Raw genomic sequence first — 20,190 nt, forward strand, 5'->3', positions numbered from 1 at the left:
ATCCCACACCTCTCCTTTCATGCCTGCTTTGGTGACAGAGAAGGCATCTGAATTCATTTCCACAGATCTGAAAGAAGGAGACCAGACAGAGAGAGGAGCTGGGTTCTTACTTCCACATATGAGCTTGTTCGCATCAGAGGAAAAGCCAAACCCTCCGTTTGCTCAGTTCCCTCCCCCTCTTTTCTTTAAGCAGCTATACTTCTAAGAATAATTTCCTCTAGTGTGTGGATGAAAGTGTGAAATTCCACGTTACTGGGACACTTCACACATTAAAAATAATCTGTCACATGGAGTATCAGGAATAGAGAGGGTTTTTTCCCGCACCTAAATTTTCCTTTCTTTCCTCCTATACCAATATTCTGTATCTAATAGACTGAGTTTATTACCTTACACGAATGTGAAAACAGGACGACTCCTGTTTCATTGATATTGACCCACTTTACCGACAAAGCAATCCCATATCCAATGTCACTTTCAAGTCACTGAGAAATATGCCTTATGATGCAGTATTGCTTCATTAAGACATTTGAAGGAGTATAATTGACTTATATGAGGAAAATATACAGGCTTATTTGTAGTGGTGAAATTGTGTCAAAAGCTGTTCTGGGGGAGAGAAGGCTGACATACAAACTTGAGCAAGTTCAACTTGTAATTCATGTAAAAAACAAAGCCTAAAATGTCTCAAAAAACTTGGCTCATTCCACGTTTTTATTTCTAATTCCCACACTGACTGCTTTCCCCGGCTCGTTCAGCCCTGAGGTGAGAAACACCGCACAGTTCCAGCTTGAGGGGCTCCAGTTACGCCACGAGGTGCGTATGCTGTGTGGCAGGGCAGGCACCATCACACAGACAGGACGAGCTGTAACGAGAGCCACATAAATGATAGAGTTGATGCTCAGATCACACGTCTCTGTAGATCATTGGCTTGATACACGAGGTCCACGGGTAAGTCTGTCTCCACTTGGCAGGACATCATAGTAATGAGATAGATCCATTCCTGTTTCTCTGGGCTTTCAGGTCTCAAGAAACCTTAAAAAACCTGTCATCCTCTATAACACTGCACTGCTTTCAACCTTTCACTGGGAGCTGCTGTCTCCCCTCTGAGCCTGGGAGCTGTGCTAGGACTCTTGTCTCCAGGGTAACCATGCTAAACTGAGCCCGTGCTCCTGCTTTTTTCTGAGCCTTGGCTAGATTTTCCCAAGCAGCTGCTGGTTAAAAAAAGTAGTTTTTTGCAAGCTCACTTGGACAAGTGGCCCTGCTCTTTTCAGGCCCTTAACCAATTCAGGATTTCTCAAAGTGCTCTCCATGCACCAAAACCTGGCAAGAAAATGCCCAAACAAGTGAGGAACCTGGGCAGAAACAGCATCCCCCACAGACACAGGTCAGTAATTAGAGTGAGTGACTGACCTCTCCTTTTACTTAAGCCACCCTTTTCCAAACAGACTAATAAAAATATGCTTATACACAAATGCATGTGCCTTCTGCTGCAAGCTGCTTTTATCTGTCAAGGGGTTTCTTTATAAAATACATAAAGAAGCGCCTGGATCAGACGCAGCATACGAACACTCTAAGCAGTAGGCTACAGTCAGAATCCCATTTTTATTTGGTACTCTCTGAAACAGAAGCCATTTCTGTACCATGGATCTGCTTTGTTGCGGAGGCAGAAGGTATAGTCCCCAAACCAAAGGAGCCTGCAGCCTCTCTCATTCAGGAGGGATGCCTTTTAACACAAACTAGCATGAAAACTGAACCCATCTCTTCCCCATTTCAGGCAACAACTCCAACCTGCTAAGTACAAACAGGAGGACAAATAGGCCACTGACAAATTTTAAGCAAGCAGACCCTGCGGCTTGATTCGCATGAGGCAGGTGATCCAGCCAGCACCTCAAGAGCAAACCTATCCGATCCTGCACACAGAGAGCCAGGCCAAGATATGCCAAAACACTGTGCCTTCTTTAGATCTGCGTAAGAAACAGATCAGCAGCTATTGTCGTGGGCAGAACAGAACACCTCTTGACACATTCAAGGTAAAACTGTATACCATTCTTCAGGAAGCAAAGCCAAAAAAATGATGTATTTGCAGAATTTAGGTATTGCAAGGCTCAGCTGTTGGCTGAGAAGGGATTTCCAGCATCTGAACTTTGGCACCGAAGAGTTATTATATTCTTTATACCCATGTCCTGGATTTTCCCCTAAGCCTTTGGGATACAGCTGTGCTTTTTCCAGTGCAAAGACAGTATGTGTCACTTCTTTGCATTAAGCAGAAACTGGTCTTCCCACACCAGCACTCTAGAAACTTCACTGAGCAAGTCCTGGATAACAGTAACCGTTTTATTCAATTGACTTTGGTTACTCATCTTACGAGACAGAACTGGAAGACAGAAAGGGCAGCTGCTATCTCAGCTCCTAGTTCCCTGTTAGCCTGGATTTCCTGGTTAACAGAGCTAACAAAGCAGTCCTCTCCATGGTGGGACAGGGCAAGCTTACTGCAGCTTAATCCTAGGTACACAAGAGTGCCTATAAGTAAAGTCTGGATAAAAATCAAGAACTTGCTACCAAAGAAGACCACCCTGATCTACAGTTGACACTAGACATAGCAATGAGAGCAACACTGAATTGCACAGGCAGAGTTTTTAACTTTCCCTCTTTCCTCAGTGTGGTGTAACTCTTCACCAGCTCCTACAGCATCTCCAAGCAGCTGTGCAAGGACCAGCACTTTGGAAGTGATCCGAAATCAGCACAGCCCACTTCAAGCCATCAGCCAGACCAAAGACCATAGCAGGCTCCAGCTTCCCACTGCTGGCAGCAGAGCAGAGCTCATGCTGCTGCACAAAAGCAGTTTCTGGAGGAGCACACCAGCTCAGCCAGCCTGTGCTCCCAGCAGCAACAGCTCAGCCCTCCTCCTGCTGGGTTTGTGCCCCCAGCCTCCAGCAGCAGGGCTGCCTGCTAGCAATTACCCATGGTTTTGATATGGCAGCAGAAGCTTTGGGGGAGGAATCCTGACAAATGCTGACAAGCCTAATTGACAGCAGCTGCAACGTCTCCAGCTGCTGGAGAAAGGCTTTTAACCTCCGCGTTGCCAGGCATGTGGAGGGAATGTCCATTTGCCTTGATGTTTTTAGGGGGAAAGTGGTTGCTATCACTTGATCCTAGTAGCCATTTCCTGCTTAATTATGCTATGAATAAAAATAATATCCAGCACATGTTGATGACATATGTCTGGGTAACCTATTTCTTTGCTTCCAAACATTTCCTAATGACAGAATGTTGATGCTGTACTGTCGCAAACTGACCTCTCAGGCTGGACAGGAAAGCTCCTGTATTGCACTGAAGCTGGAAGTAAGGGTCTCCATCAGGTCTCAGAATGAATGGATGTTTTTATAGCAGGTTTTCACATTTGTTATGGCTTTATTGCAAGAGCATAAAGTTATTTTTGCACCTTCTTAATCTAGAAGTCAGTTGCCTAGATTTTCTTCCTTAACTCCCTCAGAAGGATTAAATTGAGCTTATTATATTTCTTTTCTGAACAATGTGTGCATCTAATTATGTTTCACTGTAAGCCTCCCAGAAAAAAAAAAAAAAAAAAAAAAAAAGCATCTACTGTAAAACCCTGTGCATTCAAATTCAGGGTGAGAGTTTTCTTAGTTCAGTCTGAAGAATGCTAAGTTAAAGCTACTCCTAAGAGAATAATTTCTTAAATCTAACAGAGATATGGTGTTTGTTTCTAGTTCTACAAATAGCTTTTTTTTCCCCCACTTATAGAAATCCCAACAGAAAGCGATCAACTGTGCCTTCCAAATATATAGAGTACACTGAGAATCTATAAATACGATATATCAAGTACTACTTCATTGTGTGGTTATATTTTCATGTGCATATGATATAAATCTGGCAGCAGTCAAAATCGTGGCTCTATGTGTGGGCTAACAGGAACACATATTCTTAGAAATAAATCGTAAAGGTCTATTTCTTATTTACTAAATTAAAATATTTTATTTAAACTAATAAAAGACTAAATTCACCAACAAAAGGAGCAATCAAGGGACTCAGACTCCTCAATGCTCTGAGCACCCTGACTGCCCCCTCTTCCTGGTTTCTTAAATCTGTTTAGCAAGCCAGTTCAAGATAACTTCTAGTAGAGGATGGCATAACATGAATTCAGTGTAACGTCACCCTTTTTGAACCAATCAAGGCTTCGGGTCAGCAGCAAGACCACTGATGGGATGAGTTTGGCAGGAGTCCTGGTATAGATGTTCCCAACCCCTTCCCTGATGGGTGGTCCTGTCTCTGCATTTGGTTGTGGGCTGAACTGCAAATGGGAAACTGATAACGGTAAGAAATTAAAAAAAAACAAACACCAAAAACAGGAGAAGGCTGGACACTGCTTTCATCTTGTTCACTACATAATCCCACAGAACAAGGAGGAGAAGTTGTGGAAGATGGGCAGTGCTTACAGCAAGGACTTTGCTTCACAGCCCTATCCATATCCATCTAGGCACGGGCCAGATGATTCTTTTATGAATGCAAAAGGCCAGGTTAGGTGTAGACCAAAATTGTTTATAGTTTGATTTAACCCATCATTTCTCAAAGGTATGTTGTGGTATTAGGCAAAGAGAACACTAAAGCTGCATTTCACTCATTTTCCTAGTTTCTTTGTATATTGTGACGTGGGGCTACATGTATTGTCTAAAACTCACAGACCCTTGTCATCCACACCTTGTGCCAGGGGTAATTAGGCATAGAAACACCTCCATAAATCCAGGTATTTGAAAAAAATACAATGTCCCTTCTTTGAAAAATGGGCTTTGACAATGTTAAGATCTGCATATGCAGTTCTGAAAACTTCAGCCATACATTCTCTTACATTTCTCTAAATCAGCATTTTTAATCTCTAAACTTGTATTTTGTTCATTCATATAGCACCTATGACTTTTTTTAACATTGCTTATTTTAGGATCTTGCAAGTCTGACAGCACGCAGACAAAGGAAATAAATATGCTGTTAAATCTTCCATGACCATAAAAAATTGATCAAAATGTTACCTGCCAAGAAATAGGTCTGACTAAATTGGTCAGTATAGTCTGTTCCCATGCCATAGCTTCAGAAGCGTATCAATCCCTAGCAAACTGGAAGCATTTCATTCTTGTATGAGATGCAGAAGTCTGATGTACTTTAAATAATAAATAGTTTTTACAACACTATGTAGGAATTTCATCCTATTGTCTCAGGTGTGTCCCACCAGGATGAAGGATGAAGCTTTGCTTTGAAAAAAATCAAAACTCTGATAGAAAACCAGTGGATCTATACTTATCTCCTGATTTCCCAGAATAAAGAATTTTCATAGCAAATTTAGAGGCTCTCAGTGAAAATTAATGGGGGTCTATAAAGGTGGTTTTTTTTTTTTAATTTGGGCATTTGATTCTCCATTATATGTGTTACAGATCAAGAGTACAAATATATTGACAGCTCAACGATTCATGACACCAGGCAGGGCATGGAGCGGTTCCAGATGATGGCTTTCATCATCCAATATTCTCATGCTAGCCAGGGTGCATCAGACACTTAGGGAAGCAGCAGGTACCGTTCTGCTAGAGCTCTACCAAAGCACTTTAAATTGCAGCAGTGTAAACGCAGTATGCAGTCTGAATCGCATCCTCAGGTTCATAAATGTGTTTTCAGTACTTTCTGGTCATTTGTGCCTCAGCACATGTCTTGATCTATTATACCGAGTGCTAAAAATTACACATTTTATGTAGGACTTAAAGAAAAGGAGAAAAAGGTTAAAAAAAAAATCATCCTAGACTAGCTGAGTGACACAGTAATTAGCTGCCAGCAACCTGAGGCTGAGAAGAATCCATTTTTTGTTTCAAAATGTCTTTTTCTAAATAAGCTGGAATGCATACAAAAATAAACATTTTTTTGTTGTTCCAAAAACATTACCCTAGCATTTCCTTTCAGTGAGGGAGAGAAGCTTTCATGGTGCAAGTATGTTTCTTAAAATAATTTGGGCATGAAACTAAACTAAAATAAATTTACTTATATACCCTCTGTTCAAACCTTCATACTTCTTGATGGTTGTTATAGGAATATGCGATGTTGCAGCACTCTCCAAACTATCAAGCTACAACGAGGTCTTTTACCATCTCATACCAACATACTCTTCATGCCAGTCCCTCTGCTGCCTTCTCCTAGTCTCTCCTCACCCAGGGTGCACATTCTCTCTCTCTGCTTCTTCCTCCTCTCTCTTCCCCAGCTGCTCCCTCTTCCTTGGCTGCCCAACCCCTTAACAGAACCCACCACAGCTGCACCTTGTCTACATCGGCCAACCCACCGCCCCTGAAGCCAGCCCACAGCTGTATATTATCAATGATAATTATCCCAGCTTCATTCCTCTACAATGCGAGTGCTCCGAAACTGTATGCATTTTTTTCCTCTTTCTGTAGCTTCTGGAGATAATTTGGAGGTGGGAGATTGGGAAAGAAGGTAGATTCAGTCATCTGCCTGAGGTATGCCAGAATTAATGCAGCCGAGCTGGGCACAAAACACAAGTTTCCTTCAATATTACAACCAACATCATAGTTTGTTTTGGACCTTAGCAAACAACTCCAGATCTCAGTACAGGTCTGTGCTGCAGTCAAAGACATTAAGGCAGCTCATGTAAAAGACAGCCACACTGCATTTCAATGAGGTAGCTCTGGGACTGGCAGCAGCAAGGACATGGCCTAGGTACACTGCCCCTATATTTACCCTAATTTCCAGATAGGATGTTGCAGCTACCAGTGAGTTCCAGGTTGCTACCTCTAAATTGTCATCAATAACTAGACTAGCTGTAATAAAGCTAGCTGGGAGTGTGAACTTGACCCATACACACGTGTTTGGCTGCCATATAGATGTGACCTTGCTTAGGTTAATCCAAGTAACTATTGCGTATCAAAAGATGAGAGATGTCCCACAACATAATTTTTTTTGGTGTTATTTATGTACCAAAGAATGCAATTGTTGATGCTACTGAATCATTTAATTTAATTATGAGAAAGCCATCTGTGTGTCTGTTCTCACCAGCTTTGAATCTGCCCAGAGGTTCAGAATGCCTCTGGTGGCTAAAGTGTCTGTGTCCAAGAACATGTTGCAGTATTCAGGGCAGTGAAAACCTGTCCCATGTATTTTAAGCATATGGAAAAACCTGTGTTTTAAGTGTGTGGAAAGACAGAAAAGGCCAGTCTCACATCAGAAATGTGAGGTACAATGATTTTTTAAGAGTTGTGCATACCTTCAATATAATGACCCAAAGTGAAATTGGTCAAAGGTGATGCCTTGGATATAGGTAGAGTGGCAGTTAGGCTGATCAGCGTCACTTGCTGAATGTCACACTAATTCTGTACATCTAAAAAACGAGCCCTAAAAAAATTACTAATTTGGAGTCTGCTCCAAATTTGTTGTAAGCCTTTTGATGTGTATCAAGGCTCCTCTATACGTATAACAGAAGCATTCCCAAACTATTTTCTCTTTTATTTCTACTTTTATTTTTTTTATATGCTAACAGGTTACTAAATAAACATTAAAAGCTAAAATGTTTTTTTAGTAATGTTTATTTAGTTTAACTAAATATTTATTTGTTAATTATTATTATTATTAATAATAATACTTTATTAATAAATTTAGTTAATATAAATTTAGTTAAATAAATTTATATTAATAATTTTATTTAATAATTTAATAAATTTATTTTTAATTAAATTAATTAAATTAATTAAAAATAAATTTAATAATTAATAATTAATAATTAATAATTTAAAAATATTAATAAAATGAATTTAGTTAAAATAAAGTTAATAAATAAATACTAAATAAACTAAATGTTTATTTAGTAACCTGTTAGCATATCAGAAACTGTATCAGATTTCTTCTCTATAAAAATATTCCATTGTTGAAGAGGACTTGCGGTTTCCTCATTATTTCATTCTATGAAAAGCATCAAAACTAAAATCTCTGGAATTAAGGGCAAAACTAAAGAGCTAACCATGTAACATCGTTCATTAGTGACACAAAGTGATGTTTTACAAACCAGAATAACAAGGTCCTCTTGATACTACTGTTATCTCTTTCTGATGTTTGCAAGCAGCCCTCCTGAGGAAGCATTCATTTTGGTAAGTGTCTCCATTTGATCCACAAACGGGAATATAGTTCGTGTGACACTGAAAAAGAAATTATAAAATAACTCAGTCATACAAAAGAATGTGATTAATCTCAGCTGCATATTAATATACAGGAAGATAGTTGTGTAGATATGAATTACTAGCACTAACTTAAAACTCTGTGCACTAAAGGAAGACTTAAAATATATTAGTTTCTCAATATCACTGTATGTATTCCTTTCGGATCACTGAAATAATAGTCCAACTCCGTATGGGCTCAACATAGGAATTCAGTAGGAAAGATTAAAAGAACAAAATAACTATGGTGGGACTTAGTGTATGTCTAGAGGGAATATAGCAAGTGTCTAGAAGTATTTGAAGGATAAACACTGAGGAAGGAGAAAACTTCTTCAAGTTAATACAAGAATGTATGACTAGGCACAGGGGGATGAAACAGCAAAGGAAAATATAAGGTGAGCAGTGCTTAAGGGGAGATTTGCTGATCTTTTTGGTCATAGAATGATCTTTCAAGGGAGATGGAAAACAATCACCATCCCCATTAAATTCATGAGCATCATGAGTCTGTTTTTCTTGGTCAACAACTATAGTAATGTTTTTGTATGACTATACTGAAAAATTTTCAGCTCAAAGTCAGTAGCTTTGGTACATTTAACAAAAAGGAAGGAAGAAAGGAAATTTATCATTCCAAATGACTTTGTCAGGAGCAGCCTGTATTTCTCTATTTTCTTATATTCTAAGAAATGTGGATGACATAACCCTTGTACATATCACGTGCATAAAAATGCTGAGAAACACACTAGGACCACCAATCTCCCTAACACCTGTGAGTGCCACACTGTTCCCTGCTGAACTGGAGATGCAAACCCCACTTCACTGCTGGACAAGAAGACATGCCCTGTTTGGGGTGTAATGGTAACTGTAATTCCAGACACCTTTTGCATCTTCAAAACCCCAAGGCAAAAAAAACAAACAACAAGAAGCAATGAACAAAAATGCACAGACAAGCCACCAAACTTCTGAGCCATATAAAGTGTATGATTAAACTGGTACAGTTCATCCAGTGAGAGTTCACATAGAAATAGCAACATCAGTTAAGCTAAACTGCCCCAAAAGGACGAGTTTCTTCTCCAAATTCCAAATGACAAATTTCTGCCATAACAGTTTCCTTGTGCTTTGGCGTGCCCAAACTGCAAAATGCTCATTTTTTAAAACATAATTTTGAAGGGAATTATCCTCCCTCCTTTGTCATTCTGCCAGAGGTGACCAACTGAGAATGAACTAAGCACGCACAGACAGAAATAAATTATGCTGCCAGCTCTGAAAATTATTTCTAACTTTTGCAATACTTTCCCATAGTGCATAGTCTCAGACAGTCAACCACAGCCATCAGTCCTGTCACATCTCATACCGAACAGTGACTCCTAGGGAATAATTAAACAGGTGACTCTTGAGGGGGACAATACTTTCCAACAGATAATTCTGTATTCAATCTTAAAGTTGCTGTAAGGTGCTTTAAAGTTGCAGGTTTCTGTCCTGAGGACAGAAAATGAGAGGCCTTTTGTGCAGTTTGGTAAGCCTTTAGTGATTTGGCACGTATAGCCAAAAGTTCTCATGCAAACGTCCTTTAGGAGTAGAGTTGTTTCTTATGAGGAAATCCTCTAATAGCTCGAATTACTCAAATGGGAGATAGGGAATGCATTCCAGGGAGAGCAGGCTGATATCCCCGCATCTTCCTTTCAGCACGTGTTTGCTGAACCACTGTACACAAATGTGTCTAATCCCTTTTCATAGCCTTGCAAGGTCAGAATAAAAATCAGCTAGCTATGAGATAGTCATGCATGTAGAGAACCTAACAGTTTGGGCTGGGTGTTTGTTCCCTGGGATATTTCGGTGCTGCTACTTGCAGACAAATTATTAAGGTTGAGAGTTACGGGAAGAATTCAACCTGCTATGTCTGAAAAATACAGTACCTTCTCCTCATCTTTAGACTTCTTTCCTTAGAGTATAGGATAAATTTTTCAAGAAGTACGAGTAAACTTGTAAGTAGCTTAACAATAAATCTGGTTTTAAAAATGGGCTCCTCGAGACCAAGTATATAGGCTAGTTCCTTTTTTAGTCTTCACGACCTGGATATTAGGAAGTTGTAAAATTTACCACCTACAGAAAATAAATGAAACCTCTGCTTAGCCCAGGGCTGACTTTCTTTTCCTTTTTTTAAATCACTACTGGGTTTTGATCTTATTATTTTTCATAAATAAAAGTTACAGACAGAGTGAAGGCTGATGACTAAACATCTTCTAAGAATTTTTTTCTCCCTTTAAAAGGCAGTTGGATCCCATTGTTCTTGTGGGATGTAAGCTGCAGGACACCCCCAGCAAAGGTACCCACCTGAACACTACATCAACTGCCCGCTCTGAAACACTGGAATCCCAAAATCACATACACACTTACTTACTATTCTCTCTCCCTTTGTTTTATTGTTTATTGGAAACAGAACATATGATTATCTTTGAAACACTGAAGGATAGCCCACTCCAGCGTTGGTTGATAACACTGCCACTTCTTCCAGTTTTATCAGGAGTCTCATAATATTTGATATGTTTGTCCTGGCTATAAATTCTATAAAAAATGAACCTCAGTATTCTCTTTTCTCTAAAAAGTCAGGAGCAGGAAGGGGGAAGGATTGCCATAACAATTATAAAAACTAAAGACTCACAAACCAAGGAAGGATATTACACTTGCTATTTACTACTTTTTAAATGTTCAGAGGATATTTTTATAAAATTTCCATACTTTTTTTTTTTTTCCTGAGTGGGAATAATTCATTATTTTCATTCATAATCTTTATGATCACCAGTGATGCTGTTATTATCTGATTTTCAAAATGCCTTAAAATCTTCCAGGGTCTAATGTACCATATTTGGCCACCAGCAGAGCAGGGAAGAATCCTTTCCTCCAAATAATGGGTATGAGAGTAAGCAATCCATAATAAGTACTGCATTTAAATTAGAAAGCTTCATCTGGTGTATGTGACAACACCTGGCTGCCATGCCCCAGGTCACCTCCCCTCCAGCCTCAGGTCTTGGGGCAGGGTGAGGCAAGGTGGGGAGGCAGAGGTGTCACCCAGCACTCCCCACCTCTGCTCGTGCTGGGCACAGGGACCGTGGCTGCCAGCACATGAAATCCCTCCATTCCTTCCCACGTCAGCCTGTGCTGCTGCCTGACTTACCAAAACCATGTGGGGACCGAACACAAAGCTACACTTCCCACTTGCTTCCTGAGCACTCCCTGGTGACGTTCAGTCACATACCATCCCAACCAGTGCCATTAAAAGAGGTTAAGGTCAGACTATATAAGGCTGTAGGTGAGCAACATTTTTGAAGTGGTGATTCTACAAATACTTCAATACACCTGAAGGATTGGTCAGAAACAGCAAACAAAAAGGTGAGCGGCCCTTACCTGGAACTGACACGCACATTTCAAGCTGTCCCCCTCTTCCTTGCACACTCCTCCATATTTACACGACGATTCATCACACACTCTTACGTCAGATTCCCTTACATTTAACTCTGCAAAACAAATAGTAAAAGGAGACAGAAAAGAAATTGCAAGGTGAGTAATTTTAGGGAATGCCTTGTCCGTAAACCCACTGAGTACTCCTGCTCATAAAGAAATTAGAAGGAAAGGGCTGGATCTCTTTCCAGGGCTGCCCTGTGTTGGCTCCATCCTGCTCCCCAGGGGCAGGTGCCGCTCCCAGAGGCAGCTTTGCCTGGTTGTCCCAGTGGCTGTGACTAGATGCCACTTCACCAAACAAACAGATACAGTGTAGGCACGTTTACACTGCCCAGATTCCCTTCCATGCCCTTGCTGCCGGGGATGGTCCCAGTACAAAACCTTCCTCCACAGAAGCTGTGCCCAGCAGGAATCAGGATCTTTACATGAGCCATAACCCATGTTTCTCACCCGCTACCTCCTTTTGCCTTAGTCACAGCAAAGGTCCTGAAGAAGAAGAAAAGCTAAAATCTCTTCTCTGACTGGTTTTCCAGTCTCTGCCTTGCCCATACCACTATCCTTCAGACTAAGGATAAACTGAAATATGTTTAAACTAGTATAATTTACTTGCACTATAGGAGCCAGAGTAATGAACCAGAGCCCTCTGTCTTAACTGTTGCATAAAAGTCTGAGGCACAAATGCAGCTCCTGGCTCAGTAAGCTTGCAGCAGGGGTACAGCTGGCAAAAGGGAAACCAAGGGACTACGTACATCAACTGCATAGGCACTAGCTCCAGAACAAAGGTTGCTTAAATAGCTCCAAGCTTTTGGGGGCATCACATCCAAGGGTAGTTTTAAAGAAGAACAAATATATCCTTTTGAAAGAAGTATTTGGTTTGAACTATCTATAGAAGAGAGAGCAAGGGAAGGCACCAGAGGGATGATGGAAGTGGTCAGTGTCAGCCTAAATGTGACCTTGGCAGGCTGTGTGGGAACAGTGCTATTACTGTTGATTGCAACAAAAAGGTGAAAATAACACCAAGGGATCTAGTAAACTCCCCTGCCACAGTTTGAGGCTGCACTGATATCAGAGGATATCATTCAAAGCTGTCTGTGCTTTGGCTCAAGTCAGAAACCTCCAGGACTCTATAGCAATATGACAGACTAAAGAGATTTATTGACAGTGGTGCGCTTTAAAATAATATCTGAGACTTTTAATAAGCAAGCCCTATCCAGATAACTGGCTTAAAGAAAGTGCTGAATCCCAGCTATTCAGACATGGGGAAAGGTAGGTCAAATGCAGAAGAAAATAATGCCACTTACAGTCTTAAATAAGCAGTCACCCTCCTGCTCACAGCAGTGTCAGCACTCTGGCATGACAGTGACAGACACCCTGGAAATGTGCTCCTGTGGGTTTGCGTAACAGTATACACCCACAGAGAGAGTTTATATAAATAAATATATATTCATATAATAATTTCTGTAGTAAATTATGCTGTCCTATGCTTTTATATTTAATATAGCATAATTACATTTTTTTCATAGCGCTAAAGTTACAGAAATACAGCTCAACAGGAAGTCCAGTTACGATCAACGTATTTTGTCAACTGTGAGAAAAAATTGAAAAAAATACTCATTTTTTTTTTTCCTATACGCCCATCATTCCTGAAGGCATAAATGAGGAGGGCAATATGTGTAGCAGCGGGCAGTTAGGTATCCTGGTTGCCATCACAACCCTGTGCACGTGTTCACTAATGTTATTCTTAATGTCGCCATTTATCAATGTGACTGCTGCATTGTAGGGACCAAGTTAATGTGACAGAACATTGCAGCTTTTCAATTTAGTGTGTTCATAACTTGCTCCTGAAGGAAATGTGCCTTTCTTTCTCCTCATGAAGACCTGTTCCATGAAGATGAAGAAACTATCAAGATTAATTAAGGGGAAATCATTGTCATATCGGAAAGAAGGATCCACCTTTAATTTATATCACATTTGAGAAAATGCAATTTGTAAAAGGGAGTAACCAGACAAATTACAGTGCGCACAGCTTTCAAAATCCTGTTTTCATCAGCTCAGGAAACTACAGAGATGTGAATCCCCCTTCTCAACCCTCAGCTGAGCTCACGGGGCTTGGCGCTTCGCAGCATCTTACCCAACCAGCAGGAGAAATCCCTTGGCAGCTGCAACTCATGCTTGAAATCCTGAGGGTCTACACGATGTCCAACTGCCCAAGCAGCACAGCACAGACTTTCCTCCAACCTCTGTTGTTCCCCAGTGTGAAGGGGGCACACGACCACCCAGGAACAAACCTCTTCACCACAGCAGGGGGCAAGGGACCTCACTTTCCTGCACGGGAGGGGAAGGATGCAGGGGAGGTCAGAAACAGCCCCCAGTTGACAGTTCAGTATCGAGGCTGAACCAGAGATATGCTTGTTCCTAACTTAGCTATTGCTCTGACTGCAAAACCAGTGAGAAAGAGAAAGATTTCTGAGGAAAACAATTACAGGAGATGTAAAGATGGGGATGGGGAAGCAGCCCTTGTGAGCACCCCTCAGCCAAGAAACCAAGACTTCATTTTTTAAACAAAATCCATAGGAAGAAGGAATTGATGACAGAAAGCACACTGTTTCAATGGTTACTTAATTTTAGGAGTGGACTGGTTTTCTTCCCACATAAATGATAAATACTGATGATAAGCTTTTTTGCACGAGGTGAACATTGAGCAGGAAAGGTCATTCAGAAGCCAGGAGCCAATGCCATTTTCCAAAGCTGTGCAAAAGACAAGATACTCTGATGACTGGCACTTTAACATTGATAGATGAACTTTATTCTATTTCAGGATGTCATCTAATTCCTGCTTCCATTCAGTGGCAAATTCCAGCAAGCAGCAAAACCAAGCCACCAACACGCACACTATTACATCTGATGGAACCACAAGTGCTGGGGAATGTTGTGGCCATAATGACTCCCAGATCTATGGCATTCAGTGAAAAAATGAATAGATGAGGATGGATGTTGATAGAGCCATGTGAAGAGGAACTGTAAATGTCTCGCATGTCTGAAATATTCTCTGTCTTCAGTGGATTCTCCATAGAGAGAAAATTAAAATGGAGTTTCTGCAACTATTTCCAGAATAACAAAATCATTATAATCACATGTGAGAACAGATCTACAAAAGGAATAAGAACATGTAGTAAATGGTTTGGAGTAATTTCTTACATGTTTCTTGAATGCCTATTGCAAGTAATTTCCTAGACTTTTAGCAGGTATAAATACAAGAAAGCCTCAGTGTGATTCATTATGTACAGCGAGAAGATGGTGAGTAGTAATCCATCAACTCCCAGGAGAGAATATAATTAGCACAATTAAATCAGGCTTCCACATTTACGATAAAATTAATCTCCAAAGACCTGAAATGAGATATTAAAAATGATTTGCTAGTATCTGTTCAGCCTATACACTTCCTGGTGGTGTGAGGGCTGACCAACACAGGGCAGCTTGCAGGAATTTGGCTGCAAAGACCCACATCAAGGCCTTTTGTTTTTTTATTTTCTCTTTTGAAATGAATTAACATAGTGATAATGTGATAAATCACTAAAAATGAGGAAAGCTTTCTCCATTTTGACTCCTTTCAAAGAACTTGAAGTACAGCTCGATGCAAGTATCTGGAGACCGACTCTTCGCCTGTGACCTCAGAAGGCATTGCTCTGAGGCATGAACCTATTGTTATAAGCTAAATTACATGTGTCAAAATGCTGAACCTGAAGATAAAATCAAATCTGTAGGTTATAGTGCATCAAATGTTGCTTCCATCTGGATATCTTGAGAGTAAAATAAAATCTAAGATGGGCAAATCTGGTAACTGCATAAGCAATTTTTTTCAAAACTTATGTTTCTCCTGGGGTTGGCAATAGTACGTAGTAATGATGAAAGGATATAAGGAACCAAAAAAATACCTTTCCCACCTGGAAGTGAGCGGGTGGGATTAGTAGCAGTGCCACCAGCTTTGGCCCTCTTGAATAATTCAGTTGTGCCTGGGAAACACCCTCTCTGCCTGCCTGCCTGTTTTCTGTTTCCTATGGGTAAGACTGTAACCAGTGGCAGTGCCAGGACCCCTCACCCCCTTTTCCTCTTGAGCTATGGGTTTGGTAGAAGAGAGGGAGAAAGTTGCATCGTTCTCACTAGAGGAAAAAGGTAAGGCAGTGTGGGGCACCTCACTGCTGCTTTTCTGTCCTCCAAAGAGTTTGTTCTTTATGAAGCTTTAAATTAGGGTGTATGACCTCTCATGGAGGTCATATACAGACATACACACACAGATCTGGGAAAGTTCATAAAGGATCTGTTACTCTACAGGTAAAAAGAACCCCTAGAATTTTAAGAAGAGCTGAAGTGGGTCATTGTCTTGGGAAAAGGCTCAGAGGAGAAATTATGTCATGTGAGGATGTTAGAGCTCACACAGTATACTGGAGATAGTAGCATTATGACTGGATATTGTGGGTCTGCATGGCAAGGTTTTGGTAGAAGGGGGGCTATGGGGGTGGCTTGTGTGAGAAGATGGCAGAAGCTTCTCCCATGTCCAATAGAGCCAATGCCAGCTGGCTCCAAGACAGACCTGCCACTGGCCAAGCCCATCAGCAACAGTGGTAGTGCCTCTGGGATAGCTTATTAACAAGGGAAACCCAAAAGATCCGTGCAACACAATTGCAGCGGAAAGAGGAGTGAGAATATGTGACAGCAACAACTCTGCAGACACCCAGGTCAGTGCAGGAGGGGGAGGAGATGCTCCAGGTGCAGCAGAGATTCCCCTGCAGCACATGGTGAAGACCCTGGTGAGGCAGGCTGTCCCCCTGCAGCCTGTGGGGTTTATTGGTGGAGCAGATATCACTGCAGCCCCTGGAGGACCCCATGTTGGAGCAGGTGGATACCCAAGGAGTCTGTGACCCCCTGGGAAGCCTGCGACGAGCCCTCCCCCTGAGGAGGAAGGAGCAGCAGAAACAAGGTGCAGTGAACTGACTGCAACCCCTGTTCCCTGTCTGCCTGTGTTGCTCGGGTGGAAGCGGTAGAGAAATCAGGAATTAAGTTAAGCCTGGGAAGGAGAGAGGGGTGGGGAGGTGTTTCTTCTGATTTGATGGGTAATAAATTAAACTAATCTTCCCCAAGTGGAATCTGGTTTGCCCGTGATGGTAATTGGCGAGTGAACTGCCTGTCCTCATCGCAGCCCAGCAGCCTTCCATTATATTTTCTCTCCCCTGTCTGGTTGAGGAGGGGAGTGACAGAGTGGCTTGGTGGGACCTGGCGCCCAGCCAAGGTCAACCCACTACACTGGACAGGCTCTCAGAACCACAGAGGAGAGTCAAAATTTGATGAGCAGAAAACCTTTAACACACTCGATTTTGGGAGTCAGCCTCATGACTCTGGGTTGGCTTTGGCAAGTCATTGGCTTTTTTGGTTTTGGCAAATCATTCTGATTTTGACAAATTATTTAGGAATTATTGGAGAACTTGGGGGGGGGGGGGGGGGGAACCCAACAAAACTTACCAGAAAATCTGGCCCTTAAGGATTATAAAGCTGAGGTGTTCACGTAACAAGTACAGTAATAACCCGTGTCTTAAATCTAACTCTTGAATAAAACTTCACCTGCCAGTCACACCAGATACCCAGAGAAGACCTATGTCCCAGTGGTTCCCAAGCACAGCCTGCCCACTTGAACCATGAAGATGAGTATGAGTGGCATGACAGATAAAGAAATCACTGCAAAAAATATTCTCCAGGGAACATTTTGGATGCCCCTGGGATATCTCTGCTTACCTCCAGCTTCCAGCTCTGAACAAAACAGCACAGCTCCCCTGTAGATCCTACCAGTCCCATGCAGGCATACGACCATCCCAGCTGGTACTAGCTTAAGTCACTTTAGATTTCTGTCACCTACAGTGACTCTGACATTGGTTGAGCCACTTAGCTGACATGTATACATCTATAAATAAACATTTACATTTAGGTGTCTTAATCTACAAGCTTGACCCCATCCCGTTGCTTTTTCAAAGTGCACCCAGTAGAGCCATTCCTGCAGTAAATCAGACAAATGCTTACAAAGCTGTTACATACAGGCTGCGGACAAGAGGCATAATTTTGGGAGTCCCTGTGTGTGATCTAGTTGTTCTGACACTGACAATACGTGTTTGAAGTGGGGCAGCATAAGGTATTCCCCATTTCAGCCACTGGGTACAAGTCTCACAGATAAAGGCAAGTTAGAGCCATGTACAACAGAACTCATTTCTATTTATTTTATTGCAGGTCTTCAACTCCTCACTGGTTCCTACTACACCTGCTACACTGATTTCCCTCCTTAGCCAATCTTTCTTTACAGCTGATCCACTAACCTTTCTCTGCCCCCTTAAAAACATCAGAGCAACATTCAAGAAAACATGCTTCTGCTTTGAAGATTGGATTAAGAAGTGTAAGGGAAAAAACCCTCTGAAGCAGGTGGGGCCATTTGCAGAGCCACAGAAGAAGCAAGGAGCAAGCCCTAGCAGACTCTGAAAAGCAGTGTTCCCCTCACTGGCGTTACACTACTCCAACAGTGAGATTTGCTAAGAATAGCTTTTTTTCTAGAGACGTTGTGGCTTCTTTTAAGATAGTGAAACCATATATTGGGTTGGTAGTTTGCACAGCAGAAATGAAACAGGGACATGGACACAGGGATGGACACACATGCCTCTCAGATCTTTGCAGGAGATGAGAAGTAAAGGTTGATTCCACGGTGGACACAGAAGGATATTTTTGTCTTCTACCAGCTTCAGTGTGCCACATCCACAAGCATTAACCTGACATCTCTTACCACAACTTCTGTGCTCTGTTTCTGCAGTAAAAGGCAAAACTAGGAGCCAAAGTCACCTAATGGATGTCAAATACATAAGGTGAAATGTTGTTCCACCTGCTTTGTGCCTGTGTGGTGAAGATGGTTTATTTTAAAACAAACCAGCACATACTGCTCAGGCATTTACATGTGCATAAACAGTTCTGGGGGAAAGGAAGCCCCCAGGCTTTGAATCAATTTCTTTGACGCCTGCCACTGATGCCATTTAAACACCTAGTATTAATTCCTGCTTTTTCTTCATCTCATGTTCATAAAGTGTTTCACTGAAATATAACTCACCCTAGCAGAAAGTGAGTGAGCGGGCCCTGCTAGCTGTCCCTTGGTAGGGAACGATCCCTGGCTCTAGTGCTGCAGCCAAAGGAGCAAGTGTTGTTTCTTTCTGCATCAGTTAAAGAGCAAAGTATTAGTAAAACATGGTGCCTTCAGAACCACAACCTTCCAAAACAAATATGTATCATTGACAAAACCTGACAACACCATTTATTTGGTGATTAATGAACAATCTCTACATCCATATAATTTTGCTGTCCCCGTCTGTTTCAGCAGTTGTGGGTTACAAAAATCATGAGAATTTGCATTGTAGAGTTTATGTCTGTTTAATTTCTTCCCAGAAATTATCTGAGGTTATGAAAGAGGAAAAGGAGAGCAGACAGGCCCCTCAGACAAAATTAGCAATTACTTATCCAAATAAAAAATACTTGTTTGTGTCAGACAAGTCAAAGCAAGACAGAGTGGATCATACTCGTTTATAGGAAAAAGTATGTTTTTCAGAAGACAAAACAGACAATAAGACAAACTACTGGGAAATAAGGCAGGGATAAGGAGGATGCCATTCAGACACTGCATACCCTCTTTGAAGATGGCTGTTGTCACTGATTTGAGGTGACATTTTAGCAAGAAACAATTCACAAGAGATTAAGAAGGTGGAGTGTGTGGAGAGTGGAAGGAGAAAAATGAGGAAAAGAGCTGTTTAGAAAAAGCAGAGAAGAAAAAGAGGAAAATGAAAATATGTAACATGGGACAATCTAAAACAAATATAAGTTCTAAATAACTAAAACAGTTAAAACCCATTTAGATGCCTTTTCTGTGATATGGTATCATTTTCTTTCACATTTGCATTAGAAGAAAGCAATTCATAGGAACAGCCTAGACGATATATGTAAAAAAAAAAAAAAAGACACAGTCATTACAATTAATTTACCCCCCTCCCCCCCCCCAAAAAAGACAACTGTAATCTAATGGAATTAAGATACTCCCAGATATTTTTTTAATTGGTCAATTAATGGACGCCTTGGGTGGCTGATGGCAAATCTGCTGTTTTAAAAAAAAATCTTAAGCAGTATGATAGGACTAGTAAAACCTATTTTGTTGTGTCTTGATGCAGTAGTTAAGACCCAATTGGGCATTAAAAAAAAAAAAAAAAGCTGTACTTTGGCTCTTGAGGATGCTTTCTGAGTGAATAAAGCTTGAAATATTTCCCTAAAACCACTCTTATAAGACCATGTTAATATTTGATTGCTTAAGTGCCATCCGGTTTACCTAGGATGATTATACTTTTACATTTCTAGTTACTACAGCCTCCTTTTAAAACATAGAAAAACAGAATGCATACGTGTTGCTTAAGTAATTAGTATTCTTGCACACAATAGCAAACCACAGCAATTT

At 41.1% G+C, this 20,190-nt stretch overlaps 1 protein-coding gene across 1 annotated transcript in view; it reads right to left on the reverse strand.

The window, feature by feature from the left end:
- TMEFF1 (transmembrane protein with EGF like and two follistatin like domains 1) overlaps window positions 1-20,190 on the reverse strand; it is a 129,630-nt gene that overhangs the window by 43,495 nt on the left and 65,945 nt on the right. Inside the window, exons 2-3 of the mRNA XM_080378619.1 lie at window positions 11,616-11,725; window positions 8,066-8,195 (exon numbers count right to left, since the gene is read on the reverse strand). Of these exons, the coding sequence (XP_080234745.1) occupies window positions 8,066-8,195; window positions 11,616-11,725 (240 nt within the window). The remainder of the gene's footprint in view (window positions 1-8,065; window positions 8,196-11,615; window positions 11,726-20,190) is intronic.

The sequence above is a fragment of the Falco punctatus genome (genome assembly GCF_963210335.1).
Source record: "Falco punctatus genome assembly, chromosome: 3".
In the NCBI taxonomy this organism is placed as follows: Eukaryota; Metazoa; Chordata; class Aves; order Falconiformes; family Falconidae; genus Falco; species Falco punctatus.